The sequence below is a fragment of the Haliotis asinina genome, chromosome 9 (genome assembly GCF_037392515.1).
Source record: "Haliotis asinina isolate JCU_RB_2024 chromosome 9, JCU_Hal_asi_v2, whole genome shotgun sequence".
Classification (NCBI taxonomy): Eukaryota; Metazoa; Mollusca; class Gastropoda; order Lepetellida; family Haliotidae; genus Haliotis; species Haliotis asinina.
Genome location: NC_090288.1, coordinates 45,384,188 through 45,403,116, shown reverse-complemented (window position 1 = coordinate 45,403,116; position 18,929 = coordinate 45,384,188). Strand labels below are relative to the sequence as shown.

At 39.6% G+C, this 18,929-nt stretch overlaps 1 protein-coding gene across 1 annotated transcript in view; it reads left to right on the top strand.

The window, feature by feature from the left end:
• LOC137297279 (multiple epidermal growth factor-like domains protein 10) overlaps positions 1–18,929 on the top strand; it is a 32,229-nt gene that overhangs the window by 1,502 nt on the left and 11,798 nt on the right. Inside the window, exons 2-14 of the mRNA XM_067829292.1 lie at positions 487–597; positions 1,916–2,161; positions 2,395–2,574; positions 3,483–3,620; positions 3,834–3,971; positions 4,494–4,733; positions 4,947–5,126; positions 9,807–9,944; positions 10,143–10,274; positions 10,964–11,203; positions 11,399–11,578; positions 12,814–12,951; positions 13,166–13,303. Coding sequence (XP_067685393.1) covers positions 487–597; positions 1,916–2,161; positions 2,395–2,574; positions 3,483–3,620; positions 3,834–3,971; positions 4,494–4,733; positions 4,947–5,126; positions 9,807–9,944; positions 10,143–10,274; positions 10,964–11,203; positions 11,399–11,578; positions 12,814–12,951; positions 13,166–13,303 — 2,199 coding nt within the window. The remainder of the gene's footprint in view (positions 1–486; positions 598–1,915; positions 2,162–2,394; positions 2,575–3,482; positions 3,621–3,833; positions 3,972–4,493; positions 4,734–4,946; positions 5,127–9,806; positions 9,945–10,142; positions 10,275–10,963; positions 11,204–11,398; positions 11,579–12,813; positions 12,952–13,165; positions 13,304–18,929) is intronic.

Sequence of the window (18,929 nt, the reverse complement as noted above, 5' to 3'; positions counted from 1 at the left end):
AGATTCGAATTGTTTGATTCACCCTTTTTGTCTGAAGTGTACGATCCAATACCTGTGGTTCAAACAATTGAAAACTAACACTGAGGTGTTCAGTAAGGTAAATGCTTTGTTCACCCCTCGGGCATACCCCTCTCGTGACCAGCGAACAGTTTATAATATACCGTGAAAATCCAGGCTAGAACTGATCTTCAGTATCATTACTCATGCTTGTCATATGAGGCAACCGACGGGGTCGGGTGGTCAGACTCGCTGATATGGTGTAGCGTAAAGCTACACTCAATCACTAACTCTTTGCATACAAAACATTGCTGCCTCATTGCCGCCACGATAAAACCACTCATGTCTTTTTCTTACCTTTGTATGTGCCGCAATATAACAGTTGCAACACTGCTAAAACGATGAGGACTGTTCTATAGTTTTTTCATTGTGAAGGAAGTAACTCATTTTGTATCTTGCTCTTGCAGTGGAACATTTTTGTTATTGCAGCTGGAGAATGCCATTGCTCCAATGCTAGTACCTGCACAGAGTCTCACGCAACCACTTGTCGCCAACATAGTGGGTGTATCAAGGGATGGTTCGGTCCGACCTGCCAGAAACGTGAGCAGTTATGTTGCCATTTGTGAGAGTGTAGGGGAAGGATACATCATCGAATATTCAAACAAAACTCAGTTGCATTCTATTCCACAATGTTCTGACCACAAACGTCACACACCTGCCAACCCCACTACACGTTCTCTTTGACATCACCTCCATGTAACTCACATGGGCTGTGAATATTATTTAAATTGTTCATCAGTTTGAAGAAATTCTCGCTTGGTCATGTGCTCACGTGAAATTACTATTCCCATTATTTATTTTTTTTTATGATTTCATCTTCTTTAACCACGCTTATTCTAAGATATTTTAATTTAAATAACGATTCGTTCACTCACAGTTTAATTCACAAACTGACCCACACACCGACATCATCGTACAGTCGTTAGGATAAAATTTAATACATGGATAGCACGTGTGAGAGTGCCCAAGGAAGTGCGCCTACAGTGAGAGGATACATATAGATGGTACTAAACGACCAATACATTTTTTTATTAAATGAGTTAATGATTTGGTGTGAAACGAGCAAAATCTCGATACCAAAACGTTTGATACTAAAACGTTCACGAGTTTAACAAAAATGGCATATCACGGAAGCGAGTTCGGTATTCTGTTTATTACCTTCCACCATTCGTTGATAGAAACTGCCTACAGTGTCATGACTCAGCTATTCTCGAGACAAGCAAGATCAAATCTGGTGACAAATGTATTCGCATAGTGACGCCGTAACTGTGAACCACTATGGCGTCAAACGTCTACCGGTAATACTCTAGTGTAATATTGAAGTAAATGATCACACTGCAGTATCTTCCAAGGGCGAGTGATAATGAGTGAATGAGTATAGTGTTACGCCGCATTCAGCAATATTCCAGCTATATGACGGCGGTCTGTAAATAATTGAGTCTGGACCGACAATCCAGTGAACAACATCATGAGCATCGATTTGCGAAATTGGGAACCGATGACATGTGCCAACCAAGTCAGCTAGCCTGACCACCCGAACTGGTTAGTCGCCTCTTACGACAAACATTGTCGCCTTCTATGGCATGCATGGATTGCTGAAGGCCTGTTTTGCCCCGGATCTTCACGGGTCGAGTCTAATAATGTCGTATAAAATCTGGTTTCCTGATGACACGCTCATTTTGTTTTGTAGTTTGCCCTTCCATCGTGAAATAATCACATTAACTTGGTTGTTTATAGCTTGCTAAAACTTTTTACGTAAATACTTTGTCAACTTGTGAACAAATGTGTTTTTCTCGATATCGATAATGTTGATTGAAATAAATACAATTTATGAAGTTTGAAGGAATTGTTTCATCAGAAAACATTGCACTGAAACAACCTGCGGATCAGTCCTCTGACTACTACATATATGGAGGCAATGACACTGCCCAGCCACTGAACCTGACAGCGGACTATGCTGTGGATGGCATAGTTCCAAGCGACTTCAATGACGGTCCGTGTGCTCAAACTAAGACCACAGACACGACTCCAATATGGATAGTATTTCTCAAAACAAGCAACCATGACAAAATACACCACATGAAACTGTATCTCAGCAAAAAACGTGAGTATTGTAGCGTGTAAAGCATCCATTTTATGGCATATAGATACATCTTTAAAGAACCTGGAACGGATGGCTTTTTTCAAGATCATCCAAATATGTAAAAATAACAGCAAATGATGAACAAAGTTCCGATGTTATAAAAGTGAAATATTTATGTATTAACTCACTATTACTCAATATTCTTCATCACCGACATTTATTATTACTTATCACATGAAATGGTACGATTACAGCGCCAAGTCGAAATGATGGCATGGCGATTCTGGTGGACGACCAGATATGTTATGAGTGGCCACCAACTGAACGACCTGATTATGTCACAGACGTCACCTGCAGACAACCACTGTCAGGAAGCACAGTTACCATACTAACACCGCAGGAGTTTCTCACTCTGTGTGAAGTGCAGATTTTCGGTACGGAGAAAGTTATATGCACATATCAGCAGTAACAACCAGACCTGAAAAAATATAAAATATATATATATATATGTAAATACTGTAAATCACGAAATTTTTGCTTCATGATAATTTTGCGAGTGGCGACCAACAGACGTTTTTACGTCACGATATTTTTGCGACGTGCCTAATTCTCAAAACATAGTTTAATTTGACAGTTTCAAAGCTTACTTGCATCTGAAAGTTTTATGTGGAGTAAATCCAATCACATATTAAAGTTTGCCGCTAATCTTGAACACCATTCAGTGGAGTACTTCCGCATGTATGCAATCAGTGATGTATTCCTAAAAAACACACTTGCTGCATAGGCCAGTTAAGCTTAATACAGTTCAAAGGGATTAAATTAAGTGGAATGACTCTAATAAATTGGCACTGATGAAGGACCAGTTTTGTCAGTGTCGGCGAAGCTGTTGATCTCCAGATAAGTGTCATGAAACCCTTGATTTCGGCCTTTCAAACAGTCTCTAAGAAATGTGTGTTGCGTGGTTGGCACCTGTCTGGACTATCGGACGTACTGATTGAGTGACTTCAGGTATCCATTGTTTGACATGTGACACGTGAGTGCGAATAATGCTAGTAATTAGTCATTCTCCGCGTTGGTGTCATTGCTTAATATGTGTTTTGTCTAGATCTATTGTTATTTATATGAAGTGGTGAATAATAAAGCGAAGACAGGACAGGTTGTTTGCTGATTATTCATAGCATTCTACCAACAGATTGTCATGATATTTTTGCGAGCTCAAGTCATTCGCAAGTTTCGCAAAAATATCATGTTCGCAAAACTCTATTGATTCCAGTGAGCATTTCGGCATTTAACGTGCAGACGTGATGCAACCAAAATAAGTGATGCGACTTTTTATATATAGTTTGCAGTGACGGCTGGTTTGGTGACGACTGTGATAAACAATGTCACTGTCTGGACAACAAGGAAGTATGTGACAAGATCAATGGGCACTGTCTTAGCGGATGCACTCCTGGATTCAATGGCATAAACTGTCAGACACGTTCGTACACGTTTAATTAATTTACCCAGAATACTCAACGAAATGCAGTGAATTATACTACAAAAACCAGAGGACATATGCAAAACCCCTTTAATTACCATAAAGTACACAAAAGAGTAGTAGTTTTTGATTTTAGTCATGATATTTGCGTGAAGACTTTCTTTTGATTCACGCATCCTGGAATGCATGAACATATACTTCGTTGTTTTGAAGCATGCAGTGATGGCTGGTTTGGTTACAACTGTGACAAACGATGTTTCTGTCTGGACAACATGGACATATGTAACAAGATCACTGGACGCTGCTCTCGTGGATGCGCTCCTGGATACACCGGCGCAAACTGTCAAACACGTACGTACATACATTATAACCTATTGCCTCAAAACATCCAATAAACACGGGTGCAGTGTAGTTCAACGACAGTTTAATAATGAAGAAGTTCTTGACAGAAGATGGGTGGGATCTGTATTTCTATCCCCTGAGAATCTCACCATGAGAAACGGGTGTCCGGGGTAGAATAGACTTTAAGCAACCCATGCTTCCCAAGAAAGGCGACTATGCTAGGCGATTAACGGGATCGATGGTCAGGCTTGCTGACTTGGTTGACGCGTGTCATCGGTTCTCAGTTGCGCAGATCGATGGTTATGCTGTGGATCACTGGATTGTCAGATTCAGACTCGATTATTTACTTACCGCCGTCATATAGCTGGATTATTGCTGAGTACGGCGTAAAACTAAACTCACTCACTATACCACTACATCATGCTAACTCTTGACGAAGTGTATATGTTAATATAATTATGTTAGGTTCAGAGAGACAATGGGCATTCAAATGACTTAATTTTATCTATTCCAATAAACTTATTTCATCAGAAAACGTTGCACTGAAAAGAACTGCAATTCAGACCTCTGTCTACTATGGACCTCATGAAATCACCAAGCCACTTAACCTGACTGCGCACTACGCTGTGGATGGACTAGTTTCAAATCGGTCCAGGAGCAGTCCGTGTACTCTCACCGACCGTGGTGACATGACTCCATCATGGACAGTATTTCTCAATACCAGCAGACATGATAAAATACACCGCATGAAGCTGTATCTCAGCAACAAATGTAAGTATTGAGGCGTCTATAGCAACGCTTTATGACATGACTGACACAGAATCTGATTTTTAGATCATCAAATTATTCGAGTAAAATAGACAGTGAAGAAACAGAAAACCCTCTCTGACGTTTCTAAAGTGAAACATGCAAATAACTCACAGTTAAGCAATACTGTTTCTCACCACAATGTATCTTAAATCTTCGAAATGTATATGATTACAGCGCCAAGTCAAAATAAAGGCATGGAGATCCTGGTGGACAACCAGAGCTGCTACGAGTGGTCACCAGCTGAACGACGGGATTATATAAGAGACGTCACCTGCAGACAGCCACTGTCAGGAACATCAGTTACCATACGAACACCGCAGGAGTTTCTCGCTTTGTGTGAAGTGCAGATATTTGGTACGTATACTGTCATATCCAAACAGCCACAAGTGTGAAGGTCTCCAAATGCCCATGTTATGCTCTGCTTATTCCCCTTGTTGAGATTTTGCGATCTGCTTCCACAAATTTAGATTTAGTTAAAAGCTATATTGCTCGTCATATTTACTTTCGCGAAATTTATCGATCCAGTTCCCGTGAGTGCTGTGTGCAGTTGCGTGTGAGTTACTGTTTTATGTCACATCGGCAACAGTTCAGCCATATCGTGACTAATTATTGAAATTATTGATGTATAAAATAAATATAATAATAAACGAAGGACGGTAAAACACCTAGATTATCACAGATATAAATTTAAAACTAGTTATTCAATCTTATCTTTTAATGATATTTCCGAAGGGTACATCATTGCCATTTCACATTTTACAGTTTGATAGGTCGAGTTGTAAAGTAGACAAAAATTAACATTTTTACAAAAGATATTGACCGAATATAAAAACAAATTTCCTTGTTAAGTTGGGAATATATATCTCCTCTTTCTGTAATGCCTTTGGAGACTATTATTTTTTATCGCAATGTACTTTTCCTCGCAATGGAAATTTCTCTCAAAATAAACATGAACTTTTGAAGTTTTGGAGTGTATTGATTAATCCAACATGAATGAATATACTTTTTGGCAGTAAGGATAATATGGTTTAATAATCTGTCTGTGTATAATGTTCCAAACCAAACAAGATATTTTGTTATTTTAAATGTTTTCTCAGTATGGTCATTTATCCAGGCTTCAAGTTCATTCCAGAATGTTTGTGTTACTCTATATTCCGAATACACATGACAATTATTCTCATTCAGCTCATTACAAAAACAGCAAACAGTACTGTCAGCAAGTTTCATTTTCAATAGTTCATCTTAGTATAGATAATACCGTGTAAAAACTTGTACTTGAAATCAATTAGTTTAACATCTTTCAAACCATTTCTATAAGTGATAAAATTATGATTCCAATCATAAGTGATATTACCAAACTATTCTTGCCAATTAAGACACATTTTAGGTAAATCTAGATCGGAAATCAAGGCGTCATAAAATGTTCATGCCTTTGCTTGATTTCAGGAAATTGGAGTGACACTCAGTTATGAGTAACTCAAAAACTGGGATATTTCTAGAGTGTCTAATAGTATATTTCAAAGTATAAGGAAGTATATTCAAGACATGCAAATAGTCCTGGTATGTGCCTTTAATGTCATATATTTCCTTCAGTCAGTCGAATGACGCAAAACCGGTATTGTCACATAGGTCCTTAATTGAACGAATGCCTTTACTTGCCCAGTGTTTATTGTAATGTGATGGATTTTTGAAATTATGGTTAAACCATAGTGGTTGGACTAGGATTTCGTAAATATTACCTGCACTCACTTGACTCTTTTTACAAGACTTGTTCCAAGCTTTCAATAACCCCCCCCCCCCCCCTTTTGTTCTTTTCCGTCTAGAAATAGTTCTGTATCGTCTGTATATAGGTTTAATTTACACTCATTATTGTCAACCATGATACCTTTTATGTTCTCATTATTTCTAATCATACAACCAAGTATTTCAGCGACAAAAACAAAGAGATACGGTGATAGCGGGTCCCTTTGCCGGCATCCGCGTTCATTTCCGAAAAAAATCAGAGTTTACCATGTTGGATGATACATGATGTTGTTTCATATGTAAGTATGTTTATCCAACGAGGGATTTCAGGGCCAAAACCAAATTTAGCTAAAACAATATTCAGGAACTCTTTGGACACTATATCGAAAGCCTTCTCAACATCTATATGGCGAATTAGACCTGGGATATGTTTTTGATTAGTATCAAACATTATATAATAGAGTAATCTTGTGATTTCACAAAGAGTTCTACCTGGAATAAAGTCTGTTTGGTTTTCTTTAAACGGTTAGTGATACATGTGCGAACAGTTTCTAGAGTGCATTCAATAAAGTAATAGGTCTCCAATTTTTCAAAAATGTTTTATCTCTGTTAGCTTTAGGTATGCAAGTTATTACTCCTCTTTTCCAAGTTATGGACATTTGATTTTTTTCTGAAATATTTTTGACAAATGTAAGAATCTAAACTTTGAATTCCTTCCAAAAAAATTATAGAAGTCAATTGGGAATCCATCAATTCCGGGGCTTTTGCTATTTTTCACATTCTTGACTTCTTCTTCCAAACTGCCTCTTAATCCACCGTTGAGGGTAGGGGTTACACTGTGATCTAGGGCGGTAAAGTATTTTTCGTCTTGCTTATCAACAGAATAAAGTTTTTTGACAGAAGGATTTTACACCATTCAGTATAGAATCACCATCTCTTAACTCCACATTGTTGAGTGCCTGAATTATTAACATAGTGAAAGTCATAGTCTCAATTGCAACTAACTGAGTTTTAAAAAATAGTGAAATGGTAGAATGATCAGATTTATAACCTGGTAAAATGTTGGAATCCAAGGTTAAGTCATATATGTCGTGTGAAATAATGAAAAAGTCTAATCTAGTTTGTTGCCTTGGATTTTTTTTCCACCACGTATATTTCTGTTCACTTTTGTTTAATTCTCTCCAAATATAAAAAGGGTTGTAATATTACGGAGAGTTCAATACCTCTTCTCTGGATTTGGGGTTATTTATGTGTTTGTAATTCTCTAAATCCATTGACGGATCTAAGACTATGTTCCAGTCGCCCACAATGACGACTGTGTCATTTCAAAAATCATTAATTTCTTCAAATATGTCTTTATAGAAATTTGGGTTATCGTTATTTGGTCCATTGAGATTAGTGAGTGTAATTCTTTTATCTTCTGAGGTTACATCTGTAATGATATAATTTCCGTGTTCATCGATAATTGTTCTATGGCTAGTGTAGTCAATATCATTATTATTAAATATAGCAACGCCTCTTGCGTTGGATTTATAGGGAGCAGTTATACAGTGCAGACCCCAATTATTTTTCATAGTATGAACATTTTCGGGCGAAATATGAATGTCTTGTAGACAGAGAATTGAGTATTTTTTCTGGGTACGTTCATAACGGTTACCCACTGCTATTTGATGAAATCATTTTAATTTTCTTAGTCTGAGTCATTTCAAAAGGCGATTTTGATATGGAACAAAAAGCCACTAAGATGGGAATATAAACAGATCGGTAGCATGGTAGTTAGAGATTGGATGCAATAGGTTTTAAGAAAGTGGCACATATACCATGTATATACCACTCAGAAGTGAGTATGGTAAATGTAATGTCTAACAAGCATAACACATGGGAACATTTTTGCTTTACAGAAGTATAAGCAAAACAAACACACAAAAAGGAAATAAAACCAAAGAAGTAGATGACGTTATCCCAAGACCCCAAACCAGTGATTAATAAGCATTTATCAGCGGCCAAGAGTAAAAATTGGTATCCAATATATGAGGGAATGAAGGGAGACAATGCGGCACGAACTTTGATACAGAAAGATTCTAAATCTATTTTTATGAGTACATCTAGCATACTGTTCAGAAGGAGTGAGGTGAGGTGATCCTACCTGGTTAAATATGCATACTAATGTGTTCATAATAGAGTTATATCCACATAGCAACTAGAAAACAGTGTCATGTAAAGGCACTCTTGTTTATAACACAAAGCAAATGGGTTCCTCACGCGACAACGTACAGAGCACTTGCTTACAGTCCCAAACGCCAAAACATCCGGCTTTATGAAAGGAGTTGCGCAGTGAGAAGGAACTATAAATGGTACAACGCATGTTATTGTTTTATAAACATCCATGCATGTATTATTAAAGAGGTCAGAGGCATATTCTCAGTATTGTCGTTTTCAGTAAAACAACGTGAAAAAAATAGAAACAAGTGCTTTGGTTGAACAAATGTTGCACACAGTTTTAACCACTTACATTGAGAGATTCGTTACTGACATTGAAAACCTCGTATATAAACAGCTGAAACAGCTGAAAATTGATCACTATACTAAGGACCCTACATAAGAGAGGGTGCATTTAATGGTGCTTGTTTCATAGTGACTGTTCAACGTGACTTCATCTTGAAGAATCTATTGCATGCTGTATGATGGCACTCTTGGACATTTTAGTCTAACTGCAGAAAATGATGAATAAAACAGACAGTGTTCCAATGATGTTTTACGAACACTGGTCCAACGTTGGCCCCCACAGTCCAAACCAGGTTTGGCCCCCTTTGAAATCTGACGTCCACTTGCCAAATGGAAGATTTATGCCTCAAAGAGCAATATTCAAGCTCACGGCAGTGGATAAATCCCGAGAATCAAGTCAGTGAACAAATGACATACAACTAGCATATTCACGGATCTGGTCTACCCACTTCTGGTATCCCGCTTCGTAGCTAGTCTTTCTGAGAAAGCCAGGGTGCTTGGAACGTGATGACCCAGGCTTTTGGCACATTTTGTATGACTGAGGGAGAGAGGTTGTAGTTGTTACTCTTTGAACATTCAGTGTGTATTTCGCTTAGCGTACATGTATGAGTCTAATACAATCATTATTATATAGTTTGCGGGGTGGTGGGTTAGACTTGTGCTACAAGTGTTTTGCTCGCCATGCCGAAGACCTGGGTTCGATTTCATTTCTTGTGTATCCCGCTTTGACGTTGCTGGAACTTTGCTAAAAGCGGTGTGAAACCCAACTCATTCACTATAACAAAGTTTGCAGTGACGGCTGGTTTGGTGATGATTGTGACAAACAATGTCACTGTCTGGACAACAAGGAAGTATGCGACAAGATCACTGGACACTGCTCTAGTGGATGCACGTCTGGATTCAGCGGCAAAAACTGCCAGACACGTACGTAGATGTAATTTATTTACCCAAAATCACCAATATAAGAAGGGTGACAAAATGTATAAGGAATATTAATTTCTTGTTGAAATGTCACACTTGCATTATGAACGTCTCACTAGAATTTTAGGTAGGTGATGAGCTTTGATTTTCGTATCCTTGAACAATATTATATCAGGGATGAACATTATCACTGTTATGCAGTTTGCAGTGATGGCAGCTTTGGTAACAACTGTGACAAACGATGTCACTGTCTGGACCGCGTATGTAACAGGATGACGGGACACTGCTCTAGCAGGTGCACTCTTGGATTCAGCGGAGCAAATTGTCAAACACGTGCGTACATGTAACTTGTTCCTGTCAGAATATCTATTTAACACCAATGCAATGTATTTCAAGGACATTCCAGAGGTGAAGAATATCCTGAAAAAGGATGAATACTAGTAGTGTGTTTATCCGCTGAGAATCCCACCATGAAACAAGCAAGCAAATATATAAACATAATACTTTCCGAATACAGTACTCACCAGTGATAATGCTGGGTTTGTTTCTTATTCAGGGTAAACGGAAACACTACTAAATGAGAAAACTCAACAATGAAGTCCCGCAGTGTCCTGATACACATTTCGCATATGTGTATTTGATTTTGTGCTACCTTAAAAACCACCTCCATGTAAATTTACATTGAATACAATTCAGGTTTTCGAATTACGTGGAGCCATTACAGACGATTGTATATGTAGATTTAGGTTCTCTGGCTCATGGTCTAATATTACGTGTGCATGTGTTGTTGTATGTAGTCTGTTTTTCTAGCGTTCTATTCGCTTTTCTGTTTATCAAACACTCCCCCAACTATCTTAACCACTATCACATAGCAATATAAGTTACTTAATCATGTTAGAGCACTACTTTGTGTTACCACCTGAACACTGCAAATGTTAAATTAATGTATATTATGTCTAGGGACAACTGACACTCAAATAGTTTTTAAAAAGTTAATTGATCTAACAAAATTGTTTTATCAGAAAACGTTGCACTCGGAGCAATTGCAGTTCAATCCTCCGTGTACTATGAACCGTATGAGACCTCACGGCCACTGAACCTGACAGCGAACTATGCGGTGGATGGAAGAGTTTCAGATAACCTCCGAGATAGTCCATGTGCTCACACTGACGAAAGGGATAGAACGCCATCATGGACAGTATTTCCCAATTCAAGCAGACATGATAAAATACACCGCTTGAAATTGTATCTCCGCAAATCATGTGAGTTTTCTAGCGTCTGTATCAATTATGACAGATAAAGAACCTGCAATTGATGTGATCTTAGATCATCATAGAATCCAAGTTAAATAGCAAATAAAGAATATAGACAATTGTGATGTAAGCAAACTGAAACATCGTAATTACTTACACTAAACATTTCACTCCTGACATTTACAAAAATGCATACGATTGCAGGGCTAGATCGATATGAAGGCATGGAGATTCTGGTAGACAACCAGATCTGCTACGTTTTGCCACGGAATAAACAACCTGATTATATAACGGACGTCACCTGCAGACAGCCATTATCAGGAAACAGAGTTACAATACAGACACGGCAGGAATTTCTCACTCTGTGTGAAGTGCAGATATTTGGTATGTACCCAGTTACACCCAAACTTCAGAACAGAAGCTAGAAGTGCAATAATCGGTTAGTTAATATGTTCATCTTATTCCTCTTCTTAAGATGTTCCACAAATCATGTTTCATTGCCAAGCGTGAACCAACGAAACCTTTTGGTGTAAACATTGCGTCCACTATTTGATGAGAGAACTTCGGTCCAGTAAATGGAAAGGGAATTTACCAAAATCAGTCATTATTGCTACTAACACTTTGACTGATTTGAAAACTAAATATAAATGAGTTCAAATGTACCACCCAACCCTAGTCTTAACAATTAACATTGATCTATAATACTATCAAAAAAGAGATAATTCTGTATCCGCAGAACGTTTTTTGAGAAACTGGAAATAATAGCATGTGAATTCTCTAAAATATATTGTGATGGTTCTTTTTATTTTTCTTGCCAACCCACCCCCCTTCGCATGAAATGCGCCCGCCTAGTTGTCAGCCTGTCTGTTCGTGTCGTAATCAATTCGTTTCCAGAACGAAAATTATGTTTCATTTAACATTGTTCAACAGAAAATGACAGATATATCAACAGAACCTAATGTGTTGCCTTTTGCTATTTACAGTTTTTATGCATATACGACAAAATGATATGGATGTCAACTTCTTCTTTATTGTCAGGTGCACCTGACGAAGGGGCAAGGAATAGCCCAGAAACGTTGTGAAAACAATAAAGAAGAAGTTGACATCCATAACATTTTGTCGTATATTAGAATACCGACTTCTAAATGCCTCTCAAGAACCTCAGTTTTTATGCATGTTGACTTTCCTCAGTCTCCATGGACTTCAAAAATGGTGGATGTCATTTCCGGAGCATAATTTGTTTATGAAAAAAAAAACTTGTGCTATTTACGGATTTGGGGATTTTTTTGGTTTTCATGGAAGTAATTTGGACGTTCTTTCAAAAGGAGGCGGTGGGCTCCTTTCCGGAGGACAACTTGAAAACCGTGGTACATGTATAAAACATGAACTGAAGTGGTACCTTTTGCCATTTAAGAATTTTTCAAATTTGATGTTTCCCTTTTTTTTTCATGGAACCAAGTTAAAATTAGTTGAAAGGAGTTAAGTGTCGTTTTCTTCTGATCTGACCTCTCAGTAGATGTATACACCATGCGAGTGATAGGAGAGTGCCTCCTTGAATAAAATTTCAATGTGTATCTCACTGTTAAAAGTATTCGAACTGTACCAAATTGATTATATAGTTTGCAGTGACGGCTGGTTTGGTGACGACTGTGACAAACAATGTCACTGTCTGGACAACAAGGAAGTATGTGACAAAATCACTGGAAAGTGCTCGAGTGGATGCATCCCTGGATTCACCGGCGCTAACTGTCATTCCCGTGCGTACATGTTTATTGTTATCAATAAGATATTTAGAAGCGGTTCGTTTTTTAACGTCACTGAAAATAAATGCACTCAAATAGGCCGCTTCCTTTCAAAATGTCAAGATGAATAGTTTTGTTCATGATATACTCACTTGAAGAACTATTGCATTATGCATTTCGGTATTTAACACATATACGCGGAGAGGTCAGTATTGTCTCTGTTGCATAGTTTGCAGTGACGGCTTGTTTGGTGACGACTGTGACAAACAATGTCACTGCCTGGACAACAAGGAAGTATGTGACAAGATGACTGGACACTGTTCTAATGGATGCGCGTCCGGATTCAGCGACGCAAATTGTCAGACACATACGGACATGTAATTTATTTACCCCAAATCACCAATAAAAGCAGGATCAAAGTACTACTACCTAAAATGACGCATGTAAGTTATTGAATCAGAATATTCAATAAACACGGATGCATGGTTAGAAGCTATGAAAAGGACAAGGTTATGCTGGACTACAAAATTTCTTCACTTCATGAATGGCATTGACACCTACCCGCCATGACAAATATCATACAGGTATTTGAACATGTAAATTTCAGAATACTGTATTGATCGCGAAAATTCTTATGTATTGTCAATCATTAATAATACCGGACCCGGCTGTATCAAACTCTAATGAAGCATCAACGTGCCATTAAACGTTCATTAACTAATGTATCATTAAATTCTGTTGTACTAACGTTTTAATGACTCCTTGTCATTAGCGGGTAATTAGCTTAATGAAGGTTCTGGGGTATCTTTAGAGCGTCATTAACTTCTTGGACAAGTTATCGTTGCGCCAGACGTTTGTTTGAGGAGCACTTCATCTACCTAAGTACAGCTATAAACTCGATCTTAAAAATGACTCATGTGCTGAAATGGATTTACTTCTGTCACGTCAGGGAGGGAGAGGTCTTAGTCTTATATAGATAAAGGGGCATAACTCCGCTTTGGTTACACCAAGTCATTGTAACGTATATCACTTTCGGAGAATTTGCAGTTGGTGAGGACACTAATTGTGGTGTTTGGTTCACGTAATTATTGAAAGCAATGATAGTGACATCTGTGAAAAACGTGTACCTGGCCAATGATTAAATACGCCATTGTTTTCATCAAAAAAGAACAACAACAAATTCAATGAACAAGACAATTCCTTTGAAAATGTGTGCATATACATTCCATGAAATAATTAAATCATTTTAAATAGTTTTGTCAGTTTTGCTTAGGGGATGAAATAGATCTACTACATGTCGATAATGAAATTAGTTTCATGAAAACTTATCTCAACGATACACAAAATATGCATAAATAGTGAAAGTGTAATCCGCAAGACAGGGTGATTGTGTTATATTATTCAACCGACTCTCACCTCAAACAAATACCAAATACGTGCAACAATGTTGACGTATGACATCACTGCTGTTGACCGACTTCTCATAAAATGGTGGCGTCGTCGATATGGGTACAAACGATTTTGCGAATGAACGTTTGTCCGTAAATACTGTGTAAGTAATCAGAAACGTTCGGACTATCTGCGTATGATTATTCGGTTTTACTGTTTTCATTGACTAGGCCAGAAATGTCGATAATTACCAGTAGTATATACAATGGGGGTTCTGGACCACTTTCAAGAAAAGTCTCTACAAAGCCTTATTTAGTAAATAAGGCTTTGGTTGGGTCCTTAGCTCTTGCTACTATTACCCCTACTACAAAAAAGTTGGCGTGCCTATGTCACGTTTACCGTGTGTTGGTAGGAGGTAACACTGTGCCGTACGGTACGATCAATACACGTTTATATCAATGAAACAGTTTAACGTGAACCGCCTACGATCACTTTGGTGTTCGTAATAAAGGCTTGCTGGGCTTTTTGTATCCCCTGTTCTATGTACTTTTTTTTCTCGTCCTCGCTGATAGCAGACTTACGAGACTTGGATCGAATATCTTGTTTCATTCCGTTATATTTTGTGAGTTCAGAGAGGATTGAACGAAACTCCTCTTCTGAGATCTTACTGTCAGAGAGTGCCGTGGAAATACGCTCACTCACTGTGTTGAGCTTTGCTTTGGCCAGAACCCTGATCTCGTCGTGTTTCAATGCCTTACGATGCAGTCTGCGTGATACTAACTTAAGCGCCAACCCTGCCAACCCTGCCAACCCTGCCACCCCTGCCGTTATTTCAATACCTAGCACTATAGGTGCGGCCACGATGGTAGCTAACAACCCAACGCCTGCCGCCCCTAGTCCCATGCTGGTTGCCATAAGGGTAGTGTCAGCCCCGTCCACGATATTGAAAGCTCTATTGTACTTCTTACATAGTGCTTTCCGCGTGTCACGGTCTTGTTCTAGTTGACGTTTCACATCACATAACTGCCTCAAGCGGAACCCATCTACGGTTTCCAGCGTCTTCGCTACTTCCTCTACGACTGGGTACAGACCCATCCTATAATATATATTATGAAAGATATTTTAATTGGGTTTCAGTTAATAGTTTATCAATGAATTTGAAGTCTATAAGATCTAGACTACCACTCAGGGTAAGAGGTGAGAGGCTAATATACCTTTCTGTTGTAATAACAACCCCACGGAGGCTTATTAAGTGGTTTATAGGACCCGTGGTATCCCGTTGTATAACAATACGACAATATTGGCCTTTGTGTATGCTATACCAGTGTATTGACACCCCGGGTAAAATTTGGTGTGCTATTGGTGGGTCTCCATTGTCTGAATACTCAAAGAAGACTTCTATGATGAGTGTGAAAGGGGAGGATATTCTATCAAGATTACTGCTAAATGTTAATTTATTTTCGAATGCAGATATTAACCTATTTTCGTTAGTTCTTATTAATTCCCTCTCCGGAATGAAATCCCCAACCCAGATACCGTTGTTCCTAATCTTAGAGATACGCCCCAATTCGGTTAATGTGATATAAGGTGAGGTGAGTGTTAAGTTGATCAGCCATTTGGGCTCTTTAAAATCTGATAACGACATCCGTATGTACACGTTGTCTTTGAAGTGCAGGATATATAAGGTGTCTTCCTCACCAGGCTGATCGAATCCCTCCGTATCTCCTAGGTCGTTAAGCGTAGTGTTGGGATGACTGGTCATTATTATACTATTACGATATAATTTCCAACTGTTTTTTTGATAATAATTCAGGGGTTAACTTCATACCCATGCAGTGTATGTTGTCAGGCAGGAAGATCTTGGTTAGTGATATCTTGTTTTCCACGATCACGTTGACCCCCTCCAGACTGGTGTCGGCTCCAACACCCACCCGCACGTAAACGTTGCAAACTTGATACTGGTGGCGTTTCACCCACCCGAGTTTGATCCCCTTCACGATCTCGACATCATTCCCCGATGGTTCCCCTAGGTAGACTTTGATGATCAGTGTTGAGTTTGCCGGTAGACTCTCTAGTATCTTGACCACGCCTTCGAATTCAGACACCAACTGCAATGTCACGTTTTGTATGGTTAGTTTACTCGATAGCATGTGGGCTGCCATAGTGTTGAGTGGGCTGACGACTACGCTACGTCTCTGAGTTGGGACATAAGCCACGAGCAGGGTTCCATTGTTCACGACTTTGTTTAGGTGGTTGTCTTTGTTATCCGTGAACACGTAAGGGGAGCCGAGTCTAATATTGAGAAACCAGTCGTCGTTATCGGGTAACAACACCCACTTGTCATCTTCGGTGAAGACGAGCATATATGGCTTGTTTCGGGCGACGGTAGTGCTCTCAACATCGTCTAAGTCGAACAGTTTACCCCCGAACGATGGGTATATTATCCAGTTATTATCACCGGTGTTGACAAGGGCGTACTTAGTGTTGACTGTTGCTCTTGTGGTATCTACTATATCACTTAGGGTTCCACCGGAGACTTCAACGCGTTTGTAAATGTTGTTTTTCAGTTGCAAGGCATACGATTTACCATCTACTCCGGGAGTGTCGAAACCGCGTGTGTCTCCGAGGTCGGAGATCCCGATATTGACGCATTTTTTCATTCCGGGCCCTTGTGCGCTGGTCATTTTACATGAAGCGTTAAGCTGAGGTATCCTATATTTACAGGATTATGATTTATATCTAACACCGATATTGTCAGCTCAGGTATGTTGCCCTGGGTTAATCTCTTATACTGCCGTGGTGAAAACGACTCGGTTCTACCGTCGTTGTATTTCTCAGTTTTCACCGGCACTGCTCTCAGTATAGTGGAAGGGTGACCTCCTTGAATGTTGTACGTTGTGCTCACCTGACCGAGATGAATGTACAGCTCTCGGTACGGTACTAGGTCGGGTAACTTCGTGCCTGTGACGGTTGTTGTTGGTTTTATCTCGTCAGGAGACATACCGAGTATCCTCGCTAATGGTCGGCCGAGCCTCAAGGAGGTTCTTCCGTTGTTGATTAACACCACTGTGCCGTTTGAGTCGTTCATCTTGAGTTCGGCTCCCAGGGGTTTGAAGACCTCGTCGTTTAGAGAGCACACGCTGTAGTAGCCGTCAGTTATCTGACTGCGAGCCCCACTGACGAACAGCTTATTGTTGCTGGCGTTGATGTTAGTCCATTGCGGTAGGTAGGTGATATCGCAGAGTGCGACTTCGAGTTGACCTGACGTGTTATCGATCGCGTGCGTCAGCTGAACGGCTTCACCGCTCGTTATTCCTGGAAGTGTTATGTACATATTATAATATATAAATTATATATTATAATATGGATTTAGCACACTTGAAAATCGTGGTGGAAGGTAGTACGGGGTTTAAAACAACCTTTGTTAATATCTTTGAAAACTATATCGTGTCCGTTAATAACGCGCAGGCGGTGGTAAACTGGAATCAAAACCCAATGCAGTTTTGGCAGAACCAACTCAACTTTGCTGTGTGGTGTGCGACGACAGGGTCGGGTGTGACACCAGACTACGGTATAGACGAACTGAGTAAGGCAGTCATTTTGTTTCATATTTATTATCAAACGAGACGAATATTGAAGGAAATAAGTGCTCCTCTTCCCCAAGATAAAGCGTGGAGTATGACGAATAACCCCGATGATAAACGCGCTTATGAACGTGTTTGTGGGGAGTTTGAGATTCCAACGAATAAAGACTTTCGCCTTCCTGGTGTGAACCATGGTCTCGGTATAGTTCTCGTGTACTTCTACAGGTCCGGAACATATTATGCCGGTTCTAAAGATGGTTCATACAACCCAAGCAAACATACATTTACAGGACCCACAACGAATGAAAAGGTCCATGTCAGCTGTATAAAGCAAACCAATCCTGATGCAGCCACAGCCTGGACTAAAATGATCTCAAAAACATCGAAAGAATTCACTCGTGCTGGTACAATACGCTTGAACGACTCGATTCGAACGTACGTGTGGGCGCTGTTGGGTGCGCAGTCGATGACGCGTTCCAACATCCTAGGTAAGGGAACTGCTTACGACGCTCAGAAACAGTTCGTTTCCAACGTTGAGGATGCTATCAATTCTCCAGTTGATCTCCCGCGGGCCATCGACCGTTACCAAAACGTGTTAGAATACGCCAGATCGAAAGTCAATTACGTGTTTGGCGTGGGGCTGTACATGGCTCCGAGTGATATGCAACTGAGAGTAAAAAAAGTGGTGGGTTATAACAACAAAATAGTCATAGCCACGGCGGATCAAAAGTTGGGTATCAACCCCGATATTAACACCCCCTATATCCCACACATCCCACCACGTGAAACGGGTATAGTGGCGCCACCCCCGGAGTCTAAAGTTCATGTGGAGGTACCCCCCACACACCCCCATATTCAGGCCTCCAATCATATTGATAATAAAACGGCCCTGGTGGTTGGTGGGGTAGCTTTGGGACTTATTTGGTTAAAAATTTCTTAGCCGCTACGTACACCAGACCCGCCACGGCGACGATGGCTGCCCACAGGTTTTGACTGAGCCACGTGGCAGTTTTAGCCAGA